General features: G+C 40.1%; 1 protein-coding gene across 1 annotated transcript in view; it reads left to right on the top strand.

The window, feature by feature from the left end:
• MARCHF11 (membrane associated ring-CH-type finger 11) overlaps positions 1-19,064 on the top strand; it is a 121,570-nt gene that overhangs the window by 95,920 nt on the left and 6,586 nt on the right. The window contains exon 3 of the mRNA XM_007188273.2: positions 3,097-3,289. Within this exon, the coding sequence (XP_007188335.2) occupies positions 3,097-3,289 (193 nt within the window). The remainder of the gene's footprint in view (positions 1-3,096; positions 3,290-19,064) is intronic.

Here is a 19,064-nt window from a genome sequence, read left to right as displayed (position 1 = left end):
GCTATTCAGTGAAATGGTATTAATTTTAGGGTTCATCAGTATGTGAAGAATATCCATGCACTTTCAGACACATTTGCACATCTGCATTATTAGCGAAGTGACGTAAAACCAAAATTTTAAGGGGCTCATTATAGATTTTAAACAGTTTATCCTTCTTTAAAAGTAAACTTCAAAAATCCCAAATTACTTCTTATATCCACAACAAAAAATAATTTCTATGATGATAGTAAATAATTGAGCCTCCCAGTGTATTGTAATCAAGAGTTGTTCTTTTTTTCCTAGCTTTCTGACATAATTTTAAACACATTAATTTCAAACGACCAGGCATTTGAATTTTAAACCATTTTAAATTTGGTAACACCGAACAAGTGTGAAGCATTGATGTTTCTTTTTTTTTTTAATTGAAGTATAGTTGATTTACAATGTTGTGTTAGTTTCAGGTATACAGCAAAGTGATTCAGTTATATAATATATATTATATATTATATATTATATATATTCTTTTTCAGACTCTTTTCCCTTATAGGTTATTACAAAATATTGAGTAGAGTTCCCTGTGCTATACAGTAGGTCCTTGTTGGTTATCTATTTTATATATAGTAGTGTGCATATGTTAATCCCAACATCCTAATTTATCCCTCCCCACCCCCTTTCCTCTTTGCTAACCATGTTTGTTTTCTATGTCTATGGATCTATTTCTGCTTTGTATATAAGTTCATTTGTATCAGTTTTTTTTTAGATTCCACATATAAGCCATATCATATGTTTCTTATTCCTAGTAAGTCTGTCCCTTTGCTCATTCACCTTCCTTGTCAAGGAACAGCTGAGCCTCATGTGTGGGAAGCCTGCCACCTGAGCATGGCCTCCCGGTCCTGGCAGTCATGATGACTCTGAGACCAAAGCCACCAGTTTCCTTGTCCCAGGACGCACCACAGCACCATAAAACCATACCCACCAGTTCACCCAAATCCGAGTGCCTGCTAGGGTCCACCGTGTTGTTACTGAACTGGCATGCAGGCAGCCTGGATCGACTAATTAATTAATAAGCCTAACTGAAGCTAAATAGAATTAATTATACAATATTGAGCTGTCCAAATTTAACTCCACTAAAATCACATAATGAATCTGGAACATAAAGGATTCCTGGCAAAAGGAAAATAGATTTCAGTATGTAAAACGCATTCTTGGTGAATCCTCTTCACTCATTTTTGATTACCCGACTTCTGTGTTTCAGGCATATGTATTTTGAAACATGTAGCACATCATGGGAAAATCAAGCACACACACACGCACACAAGTTGGACACCTTTGCCTCATGGATTTAAAATGATGATTTGTTTTCATCTATTTGATGTGATTAATAAATTGACAAAGGCTAACATAGTGCATACAGACATGATAGTATCCATCTAGGATGGATATTAGTTGGAAGTAGTTTTCTATATCATTTACCATGTTGTTGTATTTAATGCAGATTTTAATGAGCATCAGAACTAAACAAGACCACAGACGTTGACACTTCACACTTGTCTGGTGACACCAAATTTAAAATGGTTTAAAATTCAAATGCCTAGTCATTTGAAATTAATGTGTTTAAAATTGTGTCAGGATGCTAGTAAAGAAAAAAAAACTTCAAATACGTGCTTGAAATACAACATTGATTCATTTGTAATGATAAAATTATATTGACTAGTTCAGCTATTATTCATGCAAAATTGTAAAAGCAAGAACCACTTTTCAATCAATGAATCTTAGTATTAAAATGGTGAGAAATACCTTTCTTATAGAATCTACAACCTTTGTCATTTGGTTCTGTTTTTTTTTTTTAAGAGAAACATGAAGTAAATGACCTGAGAGAATGAAATATTTCAAATGCATTTTGATATTTAATCTTTAACAAGTGTAGAATTTAGAACCTTGCATCTAAGAATATGCAAGGTTCAAAGCATATTTTAAATCATTATATGTTAATTCTTTATTATGAGAGACAGAGGCAGTGAGGGAAAGAGGGAATTTATGAGTAGTGATAGACCCCTATCTGGGGATGCACATATTCAGACTCCAGGTAAGTAAAGAGGTTAAGGAAATATCAGATTCACCCAATGGATGCTGACTGTTCAAGTTCGTTTTTTCAAGGTTATTTAAACTGTTTAGGGATTCTTCTGACAAGCCACATGTTGCAGCAGCCGTAACTCTCACACACAGGGAGATTGTGCAGGTTGTTTTGAGTTTCATTGTTTACTGGCAGACTATAACAGAAATTCTAGTTTTGTTTCTGTCCAGCAATGTGAAAGTGAGAACATGACTAATTAATTCTCTCAAGTTGATAACACCCTTGAAAGATTTTTCATCATTTATACTATAAACCCTCTCAAACGTTGATGCTTCAGACACCAAATTACTTTCTCCTTTAAATGGTGTGTGCTTACACAGTTTGTGAGTTTCAAAGATACTCCTTCAAGTACAAATTCTAAATCTTGACAAGAATGGATTCATGGATTACTCATTAGATAATGAATGGCCAGTAATATCTGAGCATATGAAATGTACCAGTAACAGATAACATACAATTTTCTAGTTCCCTTATAATTATTTCAGTGTGTTAAATGACTTTTTCATGGATGTTCTTACATAGCTTATTTATTTGCTTTTTATATTTTTTCATAAAAAAAGAGGTAATTCCCTTTTTTTGCAGTAGCCAAATGTGTTAAGAGCAAAATAAATTTCCAAATAGAAGAGTCCTCACCATATTTCTTCAGAGTGTATTTAATTTCATGCGCATGTGAAAGATGATAATGTGATTCCTAGGTGCTAAACATTCCTCAGCCATTCACACTCAGTGTGGTTATCTGGAATAAAACTAGATTAAACTTGTAGAATGGTGAATTGCTGAAAATAATGAAGTAGAGGCCATTCATTAATCTTTATCTGCTTGTCTATTTTTTATAGCCTGGATGAAATGGAAAAATTCGTTTGGGGGCCGATCAGATTGAAAAGGGTCTAACATGAAGAGAAACATGGGGCTGAAAATGTTTTTTTTTTCTTTTTCAATTATACACAGCACCTTTTTCTTACATGCCTCTGTTTTTCTTTTAGTGGCAAAGCATTTCTATAACACTGGTTGAGAAAGTTCAGATGATTGCTGTAATCCTAGGATCCCTGTTCTTAATAGCGAGTGTGACCTGGCTCCTCTGGTCGGCCTTCAGCCCCTATGCAGTGTGGCAGAGGAAGGACATCCTTTTCCAAATCTGCTATGGAATGTATGGTTTTATGGATCTAGTGTGCATAGGTAAGATCATGACCTTCAACGTTAACAAACTGTCAGTAATCCGTTTCTTGCAGCTCTTACGTTTTCATCAGTTGGATCTAACACAGAATGTTGTGGTTCACGTGACCTTGGTTATCCAGCTCCTTGACTATCTGGGGCGTCACAGTCTCGCCACTTTTCTCAAAAAGCATAGCATCTCTATTCTCAAGTAGTCTGAAAAAATGAACAGGATAATGCCCGTTTAAAGTGATCTATTTTGCAACACAAAGAAGGAGGAGTTGAAGAAATTATTTGGGGTGGGCAATGGAAGGATAGTCATTTATTTCTAAGGGATAGGAGCAAATAAATCCCCCTCACAAAGCTGGGAAAGCACTGACTAGTGCCAATGGCGATATTGTACATCTGGGGAGAGCACTGATAACCTGGAGGTCTTACCTGGTGGTGTGGTGACTCCGAGGGCATAAAGGGCCCCTTGGAAGGGTAAGGACTTGGGGACAGCTTTCCTTGCTGTCCTGTGCCTCTTTGTTTCACTTATTAAATTCAGTGGCTTAGAAGAGAAATAAAGGATAGTACATTTTAGCTTAAATAGACTGTACAAAAAAGGTCCCATACGTGTTTCACTTAACCCATCTCTTGTTTCCCTTATACCATGGGGAAATGGAGGTTGACTCAATTCGTGCAGCATCTACCCGGTGTGTGTGAGGTGTCACAGGCATTGTGGCGGTGACCAGTTGGCAATAGGAGATGGAGATGTAGAGAGACAGCACCGTGTCCAGGAGATTCCCTGCTCTGATGTGGTTTACAGCTCAAAGGATGTAAAAAGAGTTGAGGGAGGCAGCCGTGGTTTGCAAAGAATGGTCCAAGGGCCACCCATGGCAGCAGCATCTGCAGTGCTTTTTTGAGAAATGCACATTTTCAGGACCCACCCTAGATCCGCTGAATCAGAAACTTCCAGGTGCCCCCCTCCCCAGCAGTCTGTGTTCACAAGCTCGCCAAGGTGCGATGAAGCTTGAGAGCAGCTGATTTCAGGGAAAGGATTCTCAACCTGGGATCAAGTGCCTTGGTTTGTAACGCTGGCCTCTGCTTTTATAGATCAACTTCGTCTCTCCATATTCCTCTTCTCTCACCTATAAAAATGGGAATAAGCATCCCTAGCACACAGGCTTAAATAAAGGAAATAACTATTATAAAATAATTGTGCTGTTAACTGGAAGTTGTAGATTAAGAGTATTTAAATAAGTCACAAGCATTGAAATACTTTAAACCACCTAAATTAATGCCTCTACTCACTAGACCAGTAATTTAACTAGCAGTTTTAATGGTCTCATTTTTTCTAAAAGAACTCTATACATTTAAAAAATATGATCAGCTTGGATTTCACCTCCTTTTCTTCTTTCCTCTCTTGTTACTAATATAAGACTAATAAGAAAGAAATGTATAAAATTTCAGGCCAGAAACGAAAACAGAAGGGAGGGAAATGTCATGAATAATATATAAACTGAACAGATGTTGCCTGAATAATTGAGCTAATCATGTATATGAACAATTTGCATTAAATGTGACAATGCATATGTAAGCATTTGGAAATTCTAAATCTCTATACAAATATAGTCTCTGGGGTATTGCTTTAAATTAAGAAGGATTACAAAATTGTTCTACAAATCCCTCAGCAAATTCAGAAATAGTGTTTATTCTATATTTCAACATAAAAGTTATAAAACGTGGTATTCCACTGATATTAAAAGGGGAGATGAAAAGCAAAAGAGCCATTAGGCTCCCAATCCAACCTGAAGGGAAAAAACTTCCAGTTGACTTTATTACAGCACTGAAAAGGGCCATGTATTTCTTGGTTAGGAAATCATTTTCTTGAATTCCACAGCCTGCATTTAATGCTGAGTTATTATATCTTAACTTTTCATTGTTAATGCCAGTCTTTTAATCAAGATTATTAGGATTCTGGTTTTAAGAGCACATACGTATAAACTAATGATCTTTTTGACAATGTATGACGTCTTTGGGCCTCCCTTTTGAAATTTGGGTGTTTGCCCTTTTTATAAAGTCAAGTTTCTTAGGAAGAAAAACCAATTGACATTTTCCTGAATAAGCTTTGGAGAGTGGATTTTTATCTAAGTTTTAAATACTGACAATACTTTTCATTGTCTTTTTGTTCATCAAATCAAAATCCCATCATATGATAGTTTATGTATATTTTGAAAAATATTAAAGAATTCAGGTTGAACAACAGTGCTCATTTCATTTGGCAATCTCATTAATTAGCCTGTTTGGACCCAGAGAAAATCTTATTTTTTTTTTCCCAAGAAATTGAGAAACCACTATAGTCAGAAAGCAAATACATGTAGGCTACCAATAGCCAACTGGATCATAGCAGGTAATAGCTCCTGCTAGCATTTCGAATTAATTAAAATGTCTTCTAATTAAATGTAGACAGTAACAAAGTAGATTACATTGATTATACCTCAGATACCCCTGACTGCAAGAGCAGAGTCAGAGTTAGAGTGAAAAGAGCAGGCTTTTCAACTTTGAGTCTGATTTGTTCAGCTCAGTTCAATAAACTTTGTATGTGTCAAACACAGTACTAAGTGCTGGGGATGCAAATGAGAGTCGGTCACTTTCGTGTCCCCCTAAGAGCTCCCAGTCACAAGAGCAGGACAGACGTGGAAATAACTAGAATTCAGCTGGATGTGCAGAGTGATGGATGTATGCACAGGAGATGGTAGTCAGACAAAGCAGGGGGAGATTGATGCTGGCTGTTTTATGCAGGGAGGGAACATTTTCAGGCAGATTTCATGGGGGAAGTGATAGCCAAGTAGGCTGATGGATGAAGGGATGCTTGGCAAGTGGGGAGATGGCCCCGCTGTCACCATTGGAGGATGTAGGATTGGCTCCCCATACAGAGGGCTTTAAAGTGGTTGGAAACATTCCCGTATTCCTGTTCATCCAAGCTTTTCAAACTTGTTTATACCTAAATGAAAAGGAGCAGATTGACAGCTTCATAAATGTTCTTCTTAAAAAAGAATTCTGCAAATCCACAGAGGATTATTGCAGAATCAATAAAATGTTATAATCCAGCCAGTGTATGTAATGTTTAGGAAGAGATTTTTATTGGATTGTTAAATAGAAAAGTAAAGATTTGTAGAAAATTTATTTACTTGGGGAAATTTACTTATTTCCAGGCAAAGTAAATTTGTTTGTTGCTTTCATTTATTTTTATGTAAAACATTTTCTGCTTTCCCAAGATCCAGTTTCTTCTTACTATTAAAGTTTGAATTATCCCAAGGGTCTAGGTACCATTATTGTTCAAATACCTAGATCAGGGCTGTCCAACAGAACTTTCTGCAATGATGAAAATGTTGTATATCTGTGTTGTCCAATACCATGGACACTAGCTACATTTAGCTGTTGAGCACTTGAAATGTAGTTAGTGAGAATGAGAAACTGAATCTTAAATTTAATTTTATTTAAATTAATTTAAATTTAACTCAATCACATGTGGCTACCATATTGGACAGATTTCTAGATGATGGAATGGTAAATGTGTGAGGGTTTGATGAACAAGTTTCACCTTGTCTATATAAACAGGCTGTATTTCCTAAATGATAAAGTAACTCTGTTCCATGAGAGATGAATAAAGTGAAAATGAGTTCAAGAGGATTAGGAGAAGGGTATTAAAGGTGAGAGGGTGGTGGTCAAGAGATAAACAGAGAGCTGTTAGAGGGAGACGTCTTAAGGAAATGAAGTACAAAGAGATATAACTTTGTATTATATTTGTGGAGCTCTTTTAAATATTTACATAGATGGCATTCGGACTATGATTGTGCACCAGGAAAACTAATATAAAGGATTTAAATGACCAAGATGTTGTAGCCCAGGGTCAGCAATTTAGGGAGAAGTAACAATCACAGCAGGCCTGCACTGGCTCCTTAAGAAGATCCGCACAGCGGACAAGAAAGATGAGCGAACTTAGAGATGAGAAGCAAACGCCTGGTGAAGGCTCCGGGCACAGGACCTGGGTCTCAGCCCCACACTTCGCACATCAAACACTTCCATCCGCCGTGTAACTCAAGGGAAGCTCGGGCCACGAGAGGAATACGTTTATGAATGACTCACAGAAATGAGGGACTGAGTAAGACTCGGCCATAAGGACGGGGAGTCATTTGATGACCTTGCCTCTGGAAGGTGAGGGCAGTTTACCAAGTCTCCGTCAGTGTCTGGTAGAACCTCATGAGGTGAGTTCAGTCTCTTTGTAGAAGCAACAAACTAAAACGAAAAATGGGATTCCCGAAACAGAGGTAGCAGTGCTTATACCTAATCTCATTAACACTCCAAGTTAGTGCCAAAACCACGTCGGGAAAATATTTGTATCTTCCCTGGGATGATAAGGGAAGGAACTGGTTATGGCTACAAAATTTAAAAACTTGAATTACTTCTGTTCTTTTAAAAGATTGTCTTAATCGTCCGCACAGTATAAATATATGCCTATTCAAATTAAAAAACATTTTGTGTTTACAATTGTGAAATATGTAAAGTTTTAAAAAAGACGATTTCCCTCACACTGCCCTTTTGTTATGTCACTTCCTTTGCAGAAATGTCCCCTCTCAACATTTTGATGTGTATCCTCCAGATCTTTTTCACAGTTTGCTTTTTTTTTTTAACATCTTTATTGGAGTATAATTGCTTTACAATGGTGTGTTAGTTTCTGCTTTATAACAAAGTGAATCAGTTATACATATACATATGTTCCCATATCTCTTCCCTCTTGCATCTCCCTCCCTCCCACCCTCCCTATCCCACCCCTCTAGGTGGTCACAAAGCACAGAGCTGATCTCCCTGTGCTATGCGGTTGCTTCCCACTAGCTATCTATTTTACATTTGGTTGTGTATATATGTCCATGCCACTCTCTCTCTTTGTCACATCTTACCCTTCCCCCTCCCCATATCCTCAAGTCCATTCTCTAATAGGTCTGTGTCTTTATTCCCATCTTGCCACTAGGTTCTTCATGACCCTTTTTTTTTCCCTTAGATTCCATATATATGTTAGCATACTGTATTTGTTTTTCTCTTTCTGACTTCCTTCACTCTGTATGACAGACTCTAGGTCCATCCACCTCACTACAAATAACTCCATTTCATTTCTTTTTATGGCTGCGTAATATTCCATTGTACATATGTGCCACATCTTCTTTATCCATTCATCCGATGATGGACACTTAGGTTGCTTCCATGTCCTGGCTATTGTAAACAGAGCTGCAATGAACATTTTGGTACATGACTCTTTTTGAATTATGGTTTTCTCAGGGTATATGCCCAGTAGTGGGATTGCTGGGTCATATGGTAGTTCTATTTTTAGTTTTTTAAGGAACCTCCATACTGTTCTCCATAGTGGATGTATCAATTTACATTACCACCAACAGTGCAAGAGGGTTCCCTTTTCTCCACACCCTCTCCAGCATTTATTGTTTCTAGATTTTTTGATGATGGCCATTCTGACTGGTGTGAGATGATATCTCATTGTAGTTTTGATTTGCATTTCTCTAATGATTAATGATGTTGAGCATTCTTTCATATGTTTGTTGGCAATCTGTAAATCTTCTTTGGAGAAATGTCTATTTAGGTATTCTGCCCATTTTTGGATTGGGTTGTTTGTCTTTTTGTTATTGAGCTGCATGAGCTGCTTGTAAATCTTGGAGATTAATCCTTTGTCAGTTGCTGCATTTGCAAATATTTTCTCCCATTCTGAGGGTTGTCTTTTGGTCTTGTTTATGGTTTCCTTTGCTGTGCAAAAGCTTTTAAGTTTCATTAGGTCCCATTTGTTTATTTTTGGTTTTATTTCCATTTCTCTAGGAGTTGGGTCAAAAAGGATCTTGCTGTGATTTATGTCATAGAGTGTTCTGCCTATGTTTTCCTCTAAGAGTTTGATAGTGTCTGGCCTTACATTTAGGTCTTTAATCCATTTTGAGTTTATTTTTGTGTATGGTGTTAGGGAGTGTTCTAATTTCATACTTTTACATGTACCTGTCCAGTTTTCCCAGCACCACTTATTGAAGAGGCTGCATTCCTATACACTAATGATGAAAAATCTGAAAGTGAAATTAAGAAAACACTCCCATTTACCATTGCAACAAAAAGAATAAAATATCTAGGAATAAACCTACCTAAGGAGACAAAAGACCTGTATGCAGAAAATTATAAGACACTGATGAAAGAAATTAAAGATGATACAAATAGATGGAGAGATATACCATGTTCTTGGATTGGAAGAATCAACATTGTGAAAATGACTCTACTACCCAAAGCAATCTACAGATTCAATGCAATCCCTATCAAACTACCACTGGCATTTTTCACAGAACTAGAACAAAAAATTTCACAATTTGTATGGAAACACAAAAGACCCCGAATAGCCAAAGCAATCTTAAGAACGAAAAATGGAGCTGGAGGAATCAGGCTCCCTGACTTCAGACTATACTACAAAGCTACAGTAATCAAGACAGTTTGGTACTGGCACAAAAACAGAAACATAGATCAATGGAACAGGATAGAAAGCCCAGAGATAAACCCACGCACATATGGCCACCTTATGTTTGATAAAGGAGGCAAGCATATACAGTGGAGAAAAGACAGCCTCTTCACAGTTTGCTTTTTGACATTGTCATTTGTAGTTTGGACTATATTTAACCCCGTTCTAGTGGTTTTCTTAAAGATCCATTCTATGACAATTTAGGTTTGTGGGGCAATTTTATCTAAGCAAGTAAGAGTGGGCATTGCTGCTATGCAGCTCATCCTGCCTGGCATCTTTGGGGGACACCAGGGATGCCACGTGAAGCTTTCAAAAGCAGGACGGCATAAACAATCATCTTACACTTTATCTCATTATTTCAAAAGCTCCCTGAGAGGTACTTCTGGTTGCTGCTGGTTTCCTCTGTGTGTGTGTGTGTGTGTGTACCTCTTCTGTTCTGCATGCTTGCACTTGAATTTGAGAAATAGAATAATCAGGAGATCCAGCAATAACAGAATCGGTACTTTAGCCACAGAGCCATGCGACAGAGGGAAGCAATTTTTCTTAAAGCAATTTCAGGGAGCATTTACTACACGAAAAGAAGAGATTGAAAAGTGAAATCCCCTCAGTGTCAACAGTATAATAGGTAGAAGAAACTGACCCCAGAGCTCCTAAACATGGAGAAGCCAGGGGTTTTGAGAGGCAGTGATCTGGATCACCCCTGCTGGATTTTATTTTCTAAAAGAATCAGTGCAGTGTTTATAGCACAGATACAGTATTTCAGTATGGTATTCAAAAATAACCTGAAATATACTAGGACGAGGATCTGATCAAAGTTTCTTCTTCTTTCTGTATCAATTATAGTCCATATTGAAGAACGCTTCTTCTGCAGAAATCTCATACTCTTCAACATGAAGTTTTCTTTTCCTAAGTTTCAAATCTAAATAATTTTTTTTAAATTCAGATAAATTCTTATATATATCATGGCCCTTTTGAAAATCTGTTTTTCACAGTTGGTAATATATCTAGCTAAAGCTGCTTGGGCACATGTAAGAAAACTATTTAGAGTTACCAGTTGGTAACTTTTATTCACATTTCATTATAGAACTTTAGAAAATAAATACATAAATACAACCTATTCCTATGGTTTTGGATTGATGATATAAGACCTATATTTACTTTTTAAAAAACACAGTAATTCTCTCTTGCTTTTGGTATTGCTTTACTTTGCTTTTTTTTTTCTCCAGATAGAGCAGCTAACAGTAACACATGATTTAGCATTTTATTGATGTGAAATGTAAAGTGTACGTTTTCTATTTTTTTGATATTATTTGAGGAAAGGTGAAGAAGTTTGACAAAGAATTTCAGGATAATCAGAGTCTTGGTTACCACAAATGAGTCCTTGCCACGGAGGATGACCAGTTGTCTATTGAATGCCAGGGTTATTTCCACCTAAAATGGTGCGTTTAGGTCATCTTCCTTCCTGTGGCTCATTTTCAACACGTATAACCCAATTAGCATAAGCAAAGCATAAGAAAGTGAATCAACTAAGGGAAGAAAATTCTAATGCATTCCAAGCAAAATATAAATGACATTGAAACCATCCCCTGTTTAAAATTGTCCATGCTCGCTGGCATTTCCCAGCATGATTCATAAGGTGACAATATTTCTTAAAGTATTTTAGGTGAAAAACATATTTACTGAAAGAAATTAACATTGGTATTGAAACATGCCATAATTTAGAGCGGAAAAAAATGGGTTTGCTGGGGAGCACCCTCCAGAGGGCTTCTGCTTCTGACCTTGTCACACAGGGTCATTACCATACAGATGTGTGATTGAAAGGACAGCAGTTGGAGGGATTTATAAAAAGTTCAGCTCGCGGGTAGTGATAGAGAGATAACATTTTTTTAAGCTGCAGTATATTTATGGACAAATATAAAAGTTATCAAATAGTTCCAGGAGAAAAATGTAAAACTACCAAGAGAACACTCAAGGTCACCACACTCCCGAGGGCCTGTGGGGCGCTCTCCTTCGCAGAGCGGGTTGTGGATGCCGGACAGACGTCTCAGCCCTCCCGGGGGACAGCCTGGACCACGGAGTCAGTCCAGTGTGACCTGACATGGGGCGTCTCCGCATCGAAGAGACTTTCTCTCTGGGAAGTGGGGACACCTCTTCTCAGGGCCGCCAAATGGTACAGCGCCAACTCATTTAAAATTGTCAGGGAGTTTGATCATAAGATTTCAAATCTACGTAAAGTAGATTTTTTTGGTGGGCGGAGCCCACCTTTCATCACACTCCACCCCCTCCCACCCCAGTCACCACCACTACCACCAAGTTTGGGATCTGAGCCACCGGAGTCACTCAGGAAAACGGAGCTCGGACGTCAGTAGGTCCACATTCGGCCACGGAAGGGAGGCGGGGGGCTGGGGGGCGACGCAGAGGCTGCTTGAGTGCCCGGTTGGCGCTTTAGGTTGCAGAGGGTGATGGGAGGCGTTGTTGCCCTCGTCTCGCTCGAGTTTCATAGGAAGCGCAGATGTGGGTGAGTCTGCGTGAACCGTAAGGCGTGAGAGAAACGCAGCTCAGCTTGAACGGTGTCTGGCACAATGACTAAGGAAGTCGATGAGCCCGGTGTTTCCTTTTTGAATCGTCCTCTCACAGTTTGCCCTCCAGACGGGAGAGGACTGCCAGCCACCTCTGCTCCGTTTCCTGCTTCTGTTTCCTGATCTCTGATTTGATCGGGACCAACGTCCCTCCAGCGTCTCAGTTTGGCCACTTGGGAGACCCTCGCCCAGCCGCTGGACAGAGACCTTCTGCTCCGGCCCAGAGCCCCCCTGGGCTTCCCTTCAAACTTCCTCCCAGGCCAGGACTGGCCTGCGAGGTGGGCCGCGCTGGTTGGTCTGTTATCTTTGCAGCCGTGACTGTTACCAGATTCGAATGCTCTCCTGGCTTGTTTGGAATCATTTCTCAGAGCAGAATTCCTTTACAAGCACAGATCATTATTTCCTGATCTCAGAATGTATTAGTGTGCTTGATGCCCCAGGAAATGCCCCAGCTTCACTTAGAATCTAGCCAGGCCCCTTGGACGGAGAGGCAGAATGGGCCCTTGTAATTCAACATCGTTAGAGAAAGAACAGATCTTTACCCTTTATATGCTTTGAGAAGCAGGTCGTTATTATCTCTTTACTCTGGAAGAACCAATTATAGGCTATTCTATGCCTTGATCACACTGATGTTTACCAGTTTTTCCAAAGATGATTATCCTAGTTTGTTATTAGTGGTATCGATGCCTTTAAAACCCCAGGAGAGAACGTAGAAAGGAGCTTGCTTTTGCTACTTGTCCTCAGGGCTGTGCCTGAAATGGTCTCTCAAAGTGAGTTAACTCTTTAGGCCTCCTCCTGGGGGAGAAAACCCAACCCCAAACCTTCCCCTCTTGTGACCTGGTACAGTTCAAGTTCTTTTGGAGAAACATGGACATGATTAGCCGAGCAGCAGACCAAATATATTGTTATTGTTGACTTTTGTTTCCTCCATAGGAAATAGTGTGACTCTTTCAGCCTGTCTCAGTTGGGGCAGTTTAGCCAAATAAATATTAGTCATCTATTGGGCCAACATTCACTGGGTATTTATTGTGTCCCAATAATAAAGAACAGGATAGAAATACAAATAGTTCACAGTCTGCTGCCTGTTTTTGTATAATCCATGATCTAAGAATGATTTTGAAATGGTCAAACATTAAAAGAAGAATATCATTTCACTGCATATGAAAGTTATATCAAATATAAATTTCAGTGGCCATAAAAAAAGTTTTCTTGGAACCCAGTCATATCCATTCACTGATGTGTTGTCAGTGAGTGCTTGCAGCCTCATCAAAGGGGGACCATGATGTGTGCATGACCTACAATATTTACTATCTGGGCCTTTGCAGAAAAGCTTTTGGAATATAGCATCCTCCCTGCTCTCCAGCTGCTGGCAAGAGACAGTCAGGGAAATAAGCAATTAAAATACAACGTGGAAAGTGCCAGGAGAGAAATACACGTGAGTGCAGGTGGGGGAAGGTTAATCATACTTAGGGTTGGAAATTTGAGCTGGGGATTTATATCTGGTGGTTGAAACCAGCGTCTGCGAGGGAAAGTGATTCGGGTGATATGAGTGGCAGTTTAAGGAGCACGGTGAGACAGAGAGAGAGCAGGCGGAGAGAGGAGTGTGGCCACAGAAGGAGAGAGTGGGCTCGGGCGAGGTGTGGAAGGGACTTGGGGGCAGAGGAGCAAGTGGCCAACAGTGCCAGATGCCTTATCAAGAGTAGGTGAAATCAAGACAAAACGTATCACTGGATCTGGCAATATGGGGGTTCGGTGGATAGACACAAGATTGCTGAGAATGGCTGGGATAGGCAGAAGGGGCTCAAAATGTAAGTTTATAAGTCTTGGCTGAAAAGGGGCACAGTTAAATGAGGGTAGAATCTGGGGTGGGGGGCGGGTAGAATTGAGGAAAGTTCCTGTTTATTTGTTTTAATGGTGGAGCAAGGTTTGAGCAAAATGCTGAGAAGACAGACCCAGAAGAAAGCAGAAGGCAGATTGAAGATCCAGGTGGGAGGGGACATCTTGGTGCCCCTGAAGTGCGGAGATAGAGCCCAGCACACAGGGGAGGGGCCCGTGTCTTGCACAGGAAGGGCCCCCTCACCCCTGAGATGGGCAGGCGGGAGCGGAGAGGGTGGACGCAGCTGGAGATGCCGCACACGCTTCTCTGGGAGGGCAAACGGATGGTCCTCCTTGCCAAAGATCTCCCCTTTCTCAGGCAGGCAGATAGTATGGTCATCTGTGGAGACAGGGAAGGCACAGCGTGGGGACAGGAGCCTGCGGAGAGAATTAAAAATGACAATCAGCAGCGCAGGGCTTTGGGGAGGGGAGCTGAGCCAGGAGACATGCAGAACCACTGGGCATGATTGAGTGCCCTCCCGGGGCTGGGCCGGGGGTGGCCCCAACATCCAGGGCTATGAGGCTGTGTATTCTTACCCACTAGCGCTGAGAGTGAGTGCAGAGCGGTGAAATGGTGAGACTGGGCTAGGCTGAGGTTTTATATACAGAGCTGCTGGAGGACCAGCAGCGAGATCAGCCTTGCCCTTCACCTGGAGCGGTGGAGGGTGATTCCAGGATGGGGCTGCTTTCTCAGTGGCTGGGGAAGGAGCCAGAGCCAGGAAGAAGCTGGCAGATTGGGGAACGATTGCCCAGTAGAGGGGCTCGAGGTCTGCAGGAAGTAGAACGGGTGCACTCATTGAAAGGAAGAAAGCGGGTGAGTGAGAAGCACTGGAGGTGGTGGTTGTCAGCAGTGCTGGTACAGTGTCAGGGCTTTTGCAGTTGGCCCAGTTTCTGGAAGGGAAAGGCCCGGGGTAGAGTGAAGGAGGGACAGCGGAGGGCAAGGGTTATGCAGGTCAGGTCATGGTCAGGTCTTCCACATGGACCTGAAGAGTGTGGGTCTGTGGGGCTGAGGAGATCCAGGAGCCAGGGGACAAATCATCTGAGATTGTAGGGAGCAGCTGAGGCGTCAGGAGGGGACCTCCCTTGTGGCTTCACTCTGTACGTGAGCATTCGCGCGCGCGCATGTGTTTTGTGCGACTTCACTCTTTCTTTGTCTTCCCTGTTTTCCATGAGAGTGGTTGTGTGATTTCTAAACACATGAGGGTTGGAACAATTGCAACAACTTTAGAGAGATCTGAGTACATCCCTAGGCTACTCTAAAATGAGGTTATTAAAGAGGCCAATTCAACTTGGACATGGGAAGTTTTCCTTGGAAGAGAAAGCAGAGTAGACCATGGTAATGGGAACCATGACAAGATGACACAGCTCCCTTAACCTAAGAACCTGGAGATTGTTCTTCAGAACTGGCACCGACCTCTTTGGGGGCCTCCTGGCTTCACACTATTTTGCAACAAAGAACTTTCTCACTACGGAGGGTGTGAGCGTGATTTTTGTAAACGATGCTGCTACTTAGAGCACGGAGGGTACGGGACTGCGGTGTGCTGACAGGGTGTCTCTGGCTCATGAGGAAGCAGAGAGGAGCATAGAAATGGAGCCTGTGTATGTTTTCAACTGCTTCCAGATATGTTGAAAGGAGTTTTAAAAACCAAATCTCCGGTGATGGCTAAGAGTGTGCTTACCCTGGTCCAGGCAACATTCTAAGCACTTTACCTGCATTTTCACACTCAGTCCTCACAACAACCCTGTGAGGTGTAGGTACTGTTCTCCTCACCTCAGAGATGTGAAAACTCAGGCGCCATTAATCCGTTTCCGGAGGTCACACAGGTTGGAAGAGGGACCCAGGATTGGACTCCGGACCCTGTGGCTCCAGAGCCTGTGTAAAAATATTTATGTGATTAATTCTTTCTATGTCCTTGTATGGTGAGCTCAGATGGCTAAGTTACAAAATGTTGTCTATTCAGTAAAGCGAACCTACTTCATTAGTTGCTGTCTAGAACACCTAAGGCATGGAATCAGGAATAAATACTTTCTTAAACTACTGATTTTAGATCAGAAATGGAGAAAAAATTTTCCCTAGAAACCCAAAATAATGTAGCTGATTTGTGAAGCCTTTATTTATTGTAAATTCATAGAACCAAAACATACAGAAACATTAGTAAAGAGAATGGAAAGTATTTAATATACCATACCAAAAGCCATTTCTCTCTCTTTGCATTGTTCTGAGTGAAACAGTTTCTTGATGTAAAGAATCACATCTCAACCTTGAATTTTCTTGCTACATCACAGAATAGAATATTAAAGAAACTTAAGGTCTGAGCATTTTTATATTCAGGTTAAAAATTTTTATTGCTTTTTCAATTAAAAAATCTTACTGATGTTATGTGGATGAATTCAAAGAGTTAGAAACTGTACTTATGCTGAGATGGCAGCTTCTGTTTGGAATTTTTACCCACAGTCTGTGTGATTTAAGAGAAATGAAAAGCAAAGCCAACAAATGTGAAATAGCCTATGTCAGTTCCAAAGATAAACAGGTTTTAATTAGATATTTCAATTAAAACTTTTAAAATGCTGTTCTCACCCCTGAAATGGAACAATCAATACATGTATTGTTTACCCCAAAGATTAATAAAATCATAATCTGCAAGTTTGGAGTAGACAGTTTATCCATTAGAGATAGAAGGGAAAATTAGTTGTACATATTTCGACTTGCCACTAGGAAAAGTGCACTAATAGACTCCTTCTAAGAACTGGCTTTGGTCCAGAGTGTGGGAAACAAATGGAAATCTACCAAAGTAGATTCCCAATCCTTGAGGCATTAATTAACACAGAAGATAGACATTGATAGGCTTTTAAACCAAATACTGTAATATTGAGGTTTGCAGAGTTATTTATTTTATAAACTGGGAGGATCACTCCCATCTCCTATCCAGATGCTGCAATGCACACTTTAGAATAAAGGCCAGAGGAGAACTGACCATCTTAGTCTGAAAAGAGATTTTGATTCTGTCTACTTCATAGTCAGTGTAATATCCCTTGGGCCAAATAGACACTAGTGAGGACCAGCTTCAGCCAGGGGTGGTTCCTGAGATCTGAGTTCTTGCAGAGGGAGTGCATTGGATCAGGCATCAGGGGTCTGGCTCTGATTCTGGGCTTGGACACTTAACTGTGGCCCATTGGTCCAGCCATGTCACTTCTCTGGGCTTCGGAGACCTCATCCCCCCCATATGAACAGGTTGAGTTAAATCATACCCAATATTTCCTAATTTTGAAATTCAGTGACTACGTTTGACAACTTCTCATCTCTGTGATATGATGTTACTCTTTGCTACCAGGTGTTCCGTCCGTCCATGAATTGAAGGACAGAATTGGAGTTGCATTCAGCTGAAATTAAACCGATTCTAAATCATGCTCCCAGTTATAGGGGAACTCTAGGGTACCTTTATTATCTATAAAAGTATTGGACTCATTCCTTTATTTCTTTCATTGAATAATCATATCCATGGATCTTTTTTTCCTCAAGCACTTTTGGATGGAAACTTAGATAGTATAACAATTCTTCTCTCCAGTGAATTCTTTTAATCCTTCTTTTTAAAAATTAACATATCATGTATTTTATAATGTATAACAAGTTTGCAGCTTTTGAAGAATATTCTGTGAATATGCCTATGGTAGATTTGTGCTCCAGGGCTAGTAATTGAAAGTTCAGGGGAATCTCCTCTCTACTAAGGAAGAAAAAAAATCATTAAAATAATTGATTGATGGATTGGCTTCTTAGAAGAGCAAGTGGTCAGATAAATGGACAGCATTTTTTTATTCTCCTATTTTGCCTGGAAATAGAAGAGAGGAATCCATGTCTGCCTCTTAGGCTTTTGGCCTGGGCACAGTCATTTTGTAACTATTGGGTTCATGACAGTAATTGAAGTAGGAATAGGGTTCCTGTCCTCAGGGAGCCCATGACTGATTGGGGTCACAGATAGATGATTCTCTGCTTCATGGCTTTATCTCAGATTTGCTAAGAAGACAGAATTAGCAGAATTTAGTGCAAGAGGATAGACTAGGTGATTCTTGGGTTTCAGCTTAACTGACTTGGGGGATGATCGTTAACTGAAATAAAGATGGTAGGTTAAGAACCAGATCCAACCTATGTCAGGACCTTCTAGAAAAGGGGGTGCTTCCCTCACTGCCAGCTAGTGAGAGGTTACACTCCATGTTAAAATTTGCCTTCGCATCTTGTCCTGTGCCCAGGCGGTGTTGGTCATCAGCATTGAAGGAACAGCACGAATGTGTTCTTCGCAACCGGGCTGATGACGGCAGATTCCATTGAGTGGAGAGGAAGAAATAGAGGGTGGCAGCGTCGTGAGACAAACACCATGAATTTCCTTCTGTGTGCTCTCAGAGAAGCAGTCATTTAGGCTCTGTTGTCATAATCATTGTCATAATCATTTCTTCACGTGTGCTGTTCTTTACTTTGGGGGTGCGGTGGATTAGATCACCCATATTTGGAAACGAGCCAGCCTCTCGTGTCAAGGGTTTTCATGTGGAAAGTTTCTGAATAATTTGTTGTCCTTATCACATTTCTTAACAAAGAAGATTTTACTACCAATGCTAATGATGAATCTGTGTTTGAACCCCTGAGCTTTAAACTTTCATGACCAGCCTGCCATTCTCAACTTGGTTCTTATTTTATATATATATATATATATATATATATATATATATATATATATATATATATATATATATTATTCAACAATAGAAAAATCAACGCATCTTTTAGAGATATAAGTACATGTAGTATACTTAT

Source organism: Balaenoptera acutorostrata, chromosome 2, assembly GCF_949987535.1.
Source record: "Balaenoptera acutorostrata chromosome 2, mBalAcu1.1, whole genome shotgun sequence".
Classification (NCBI taxonomy): Eukaryota; Metazoa; Chordata; class Mammalia; order Artiodactyla; family Balaenopteridae; genus Balaenoptera; species Balaenoptera acutorostrata.
This window is presented reverse-complemented; position numbering and strand designations above follow the sequence as displayed.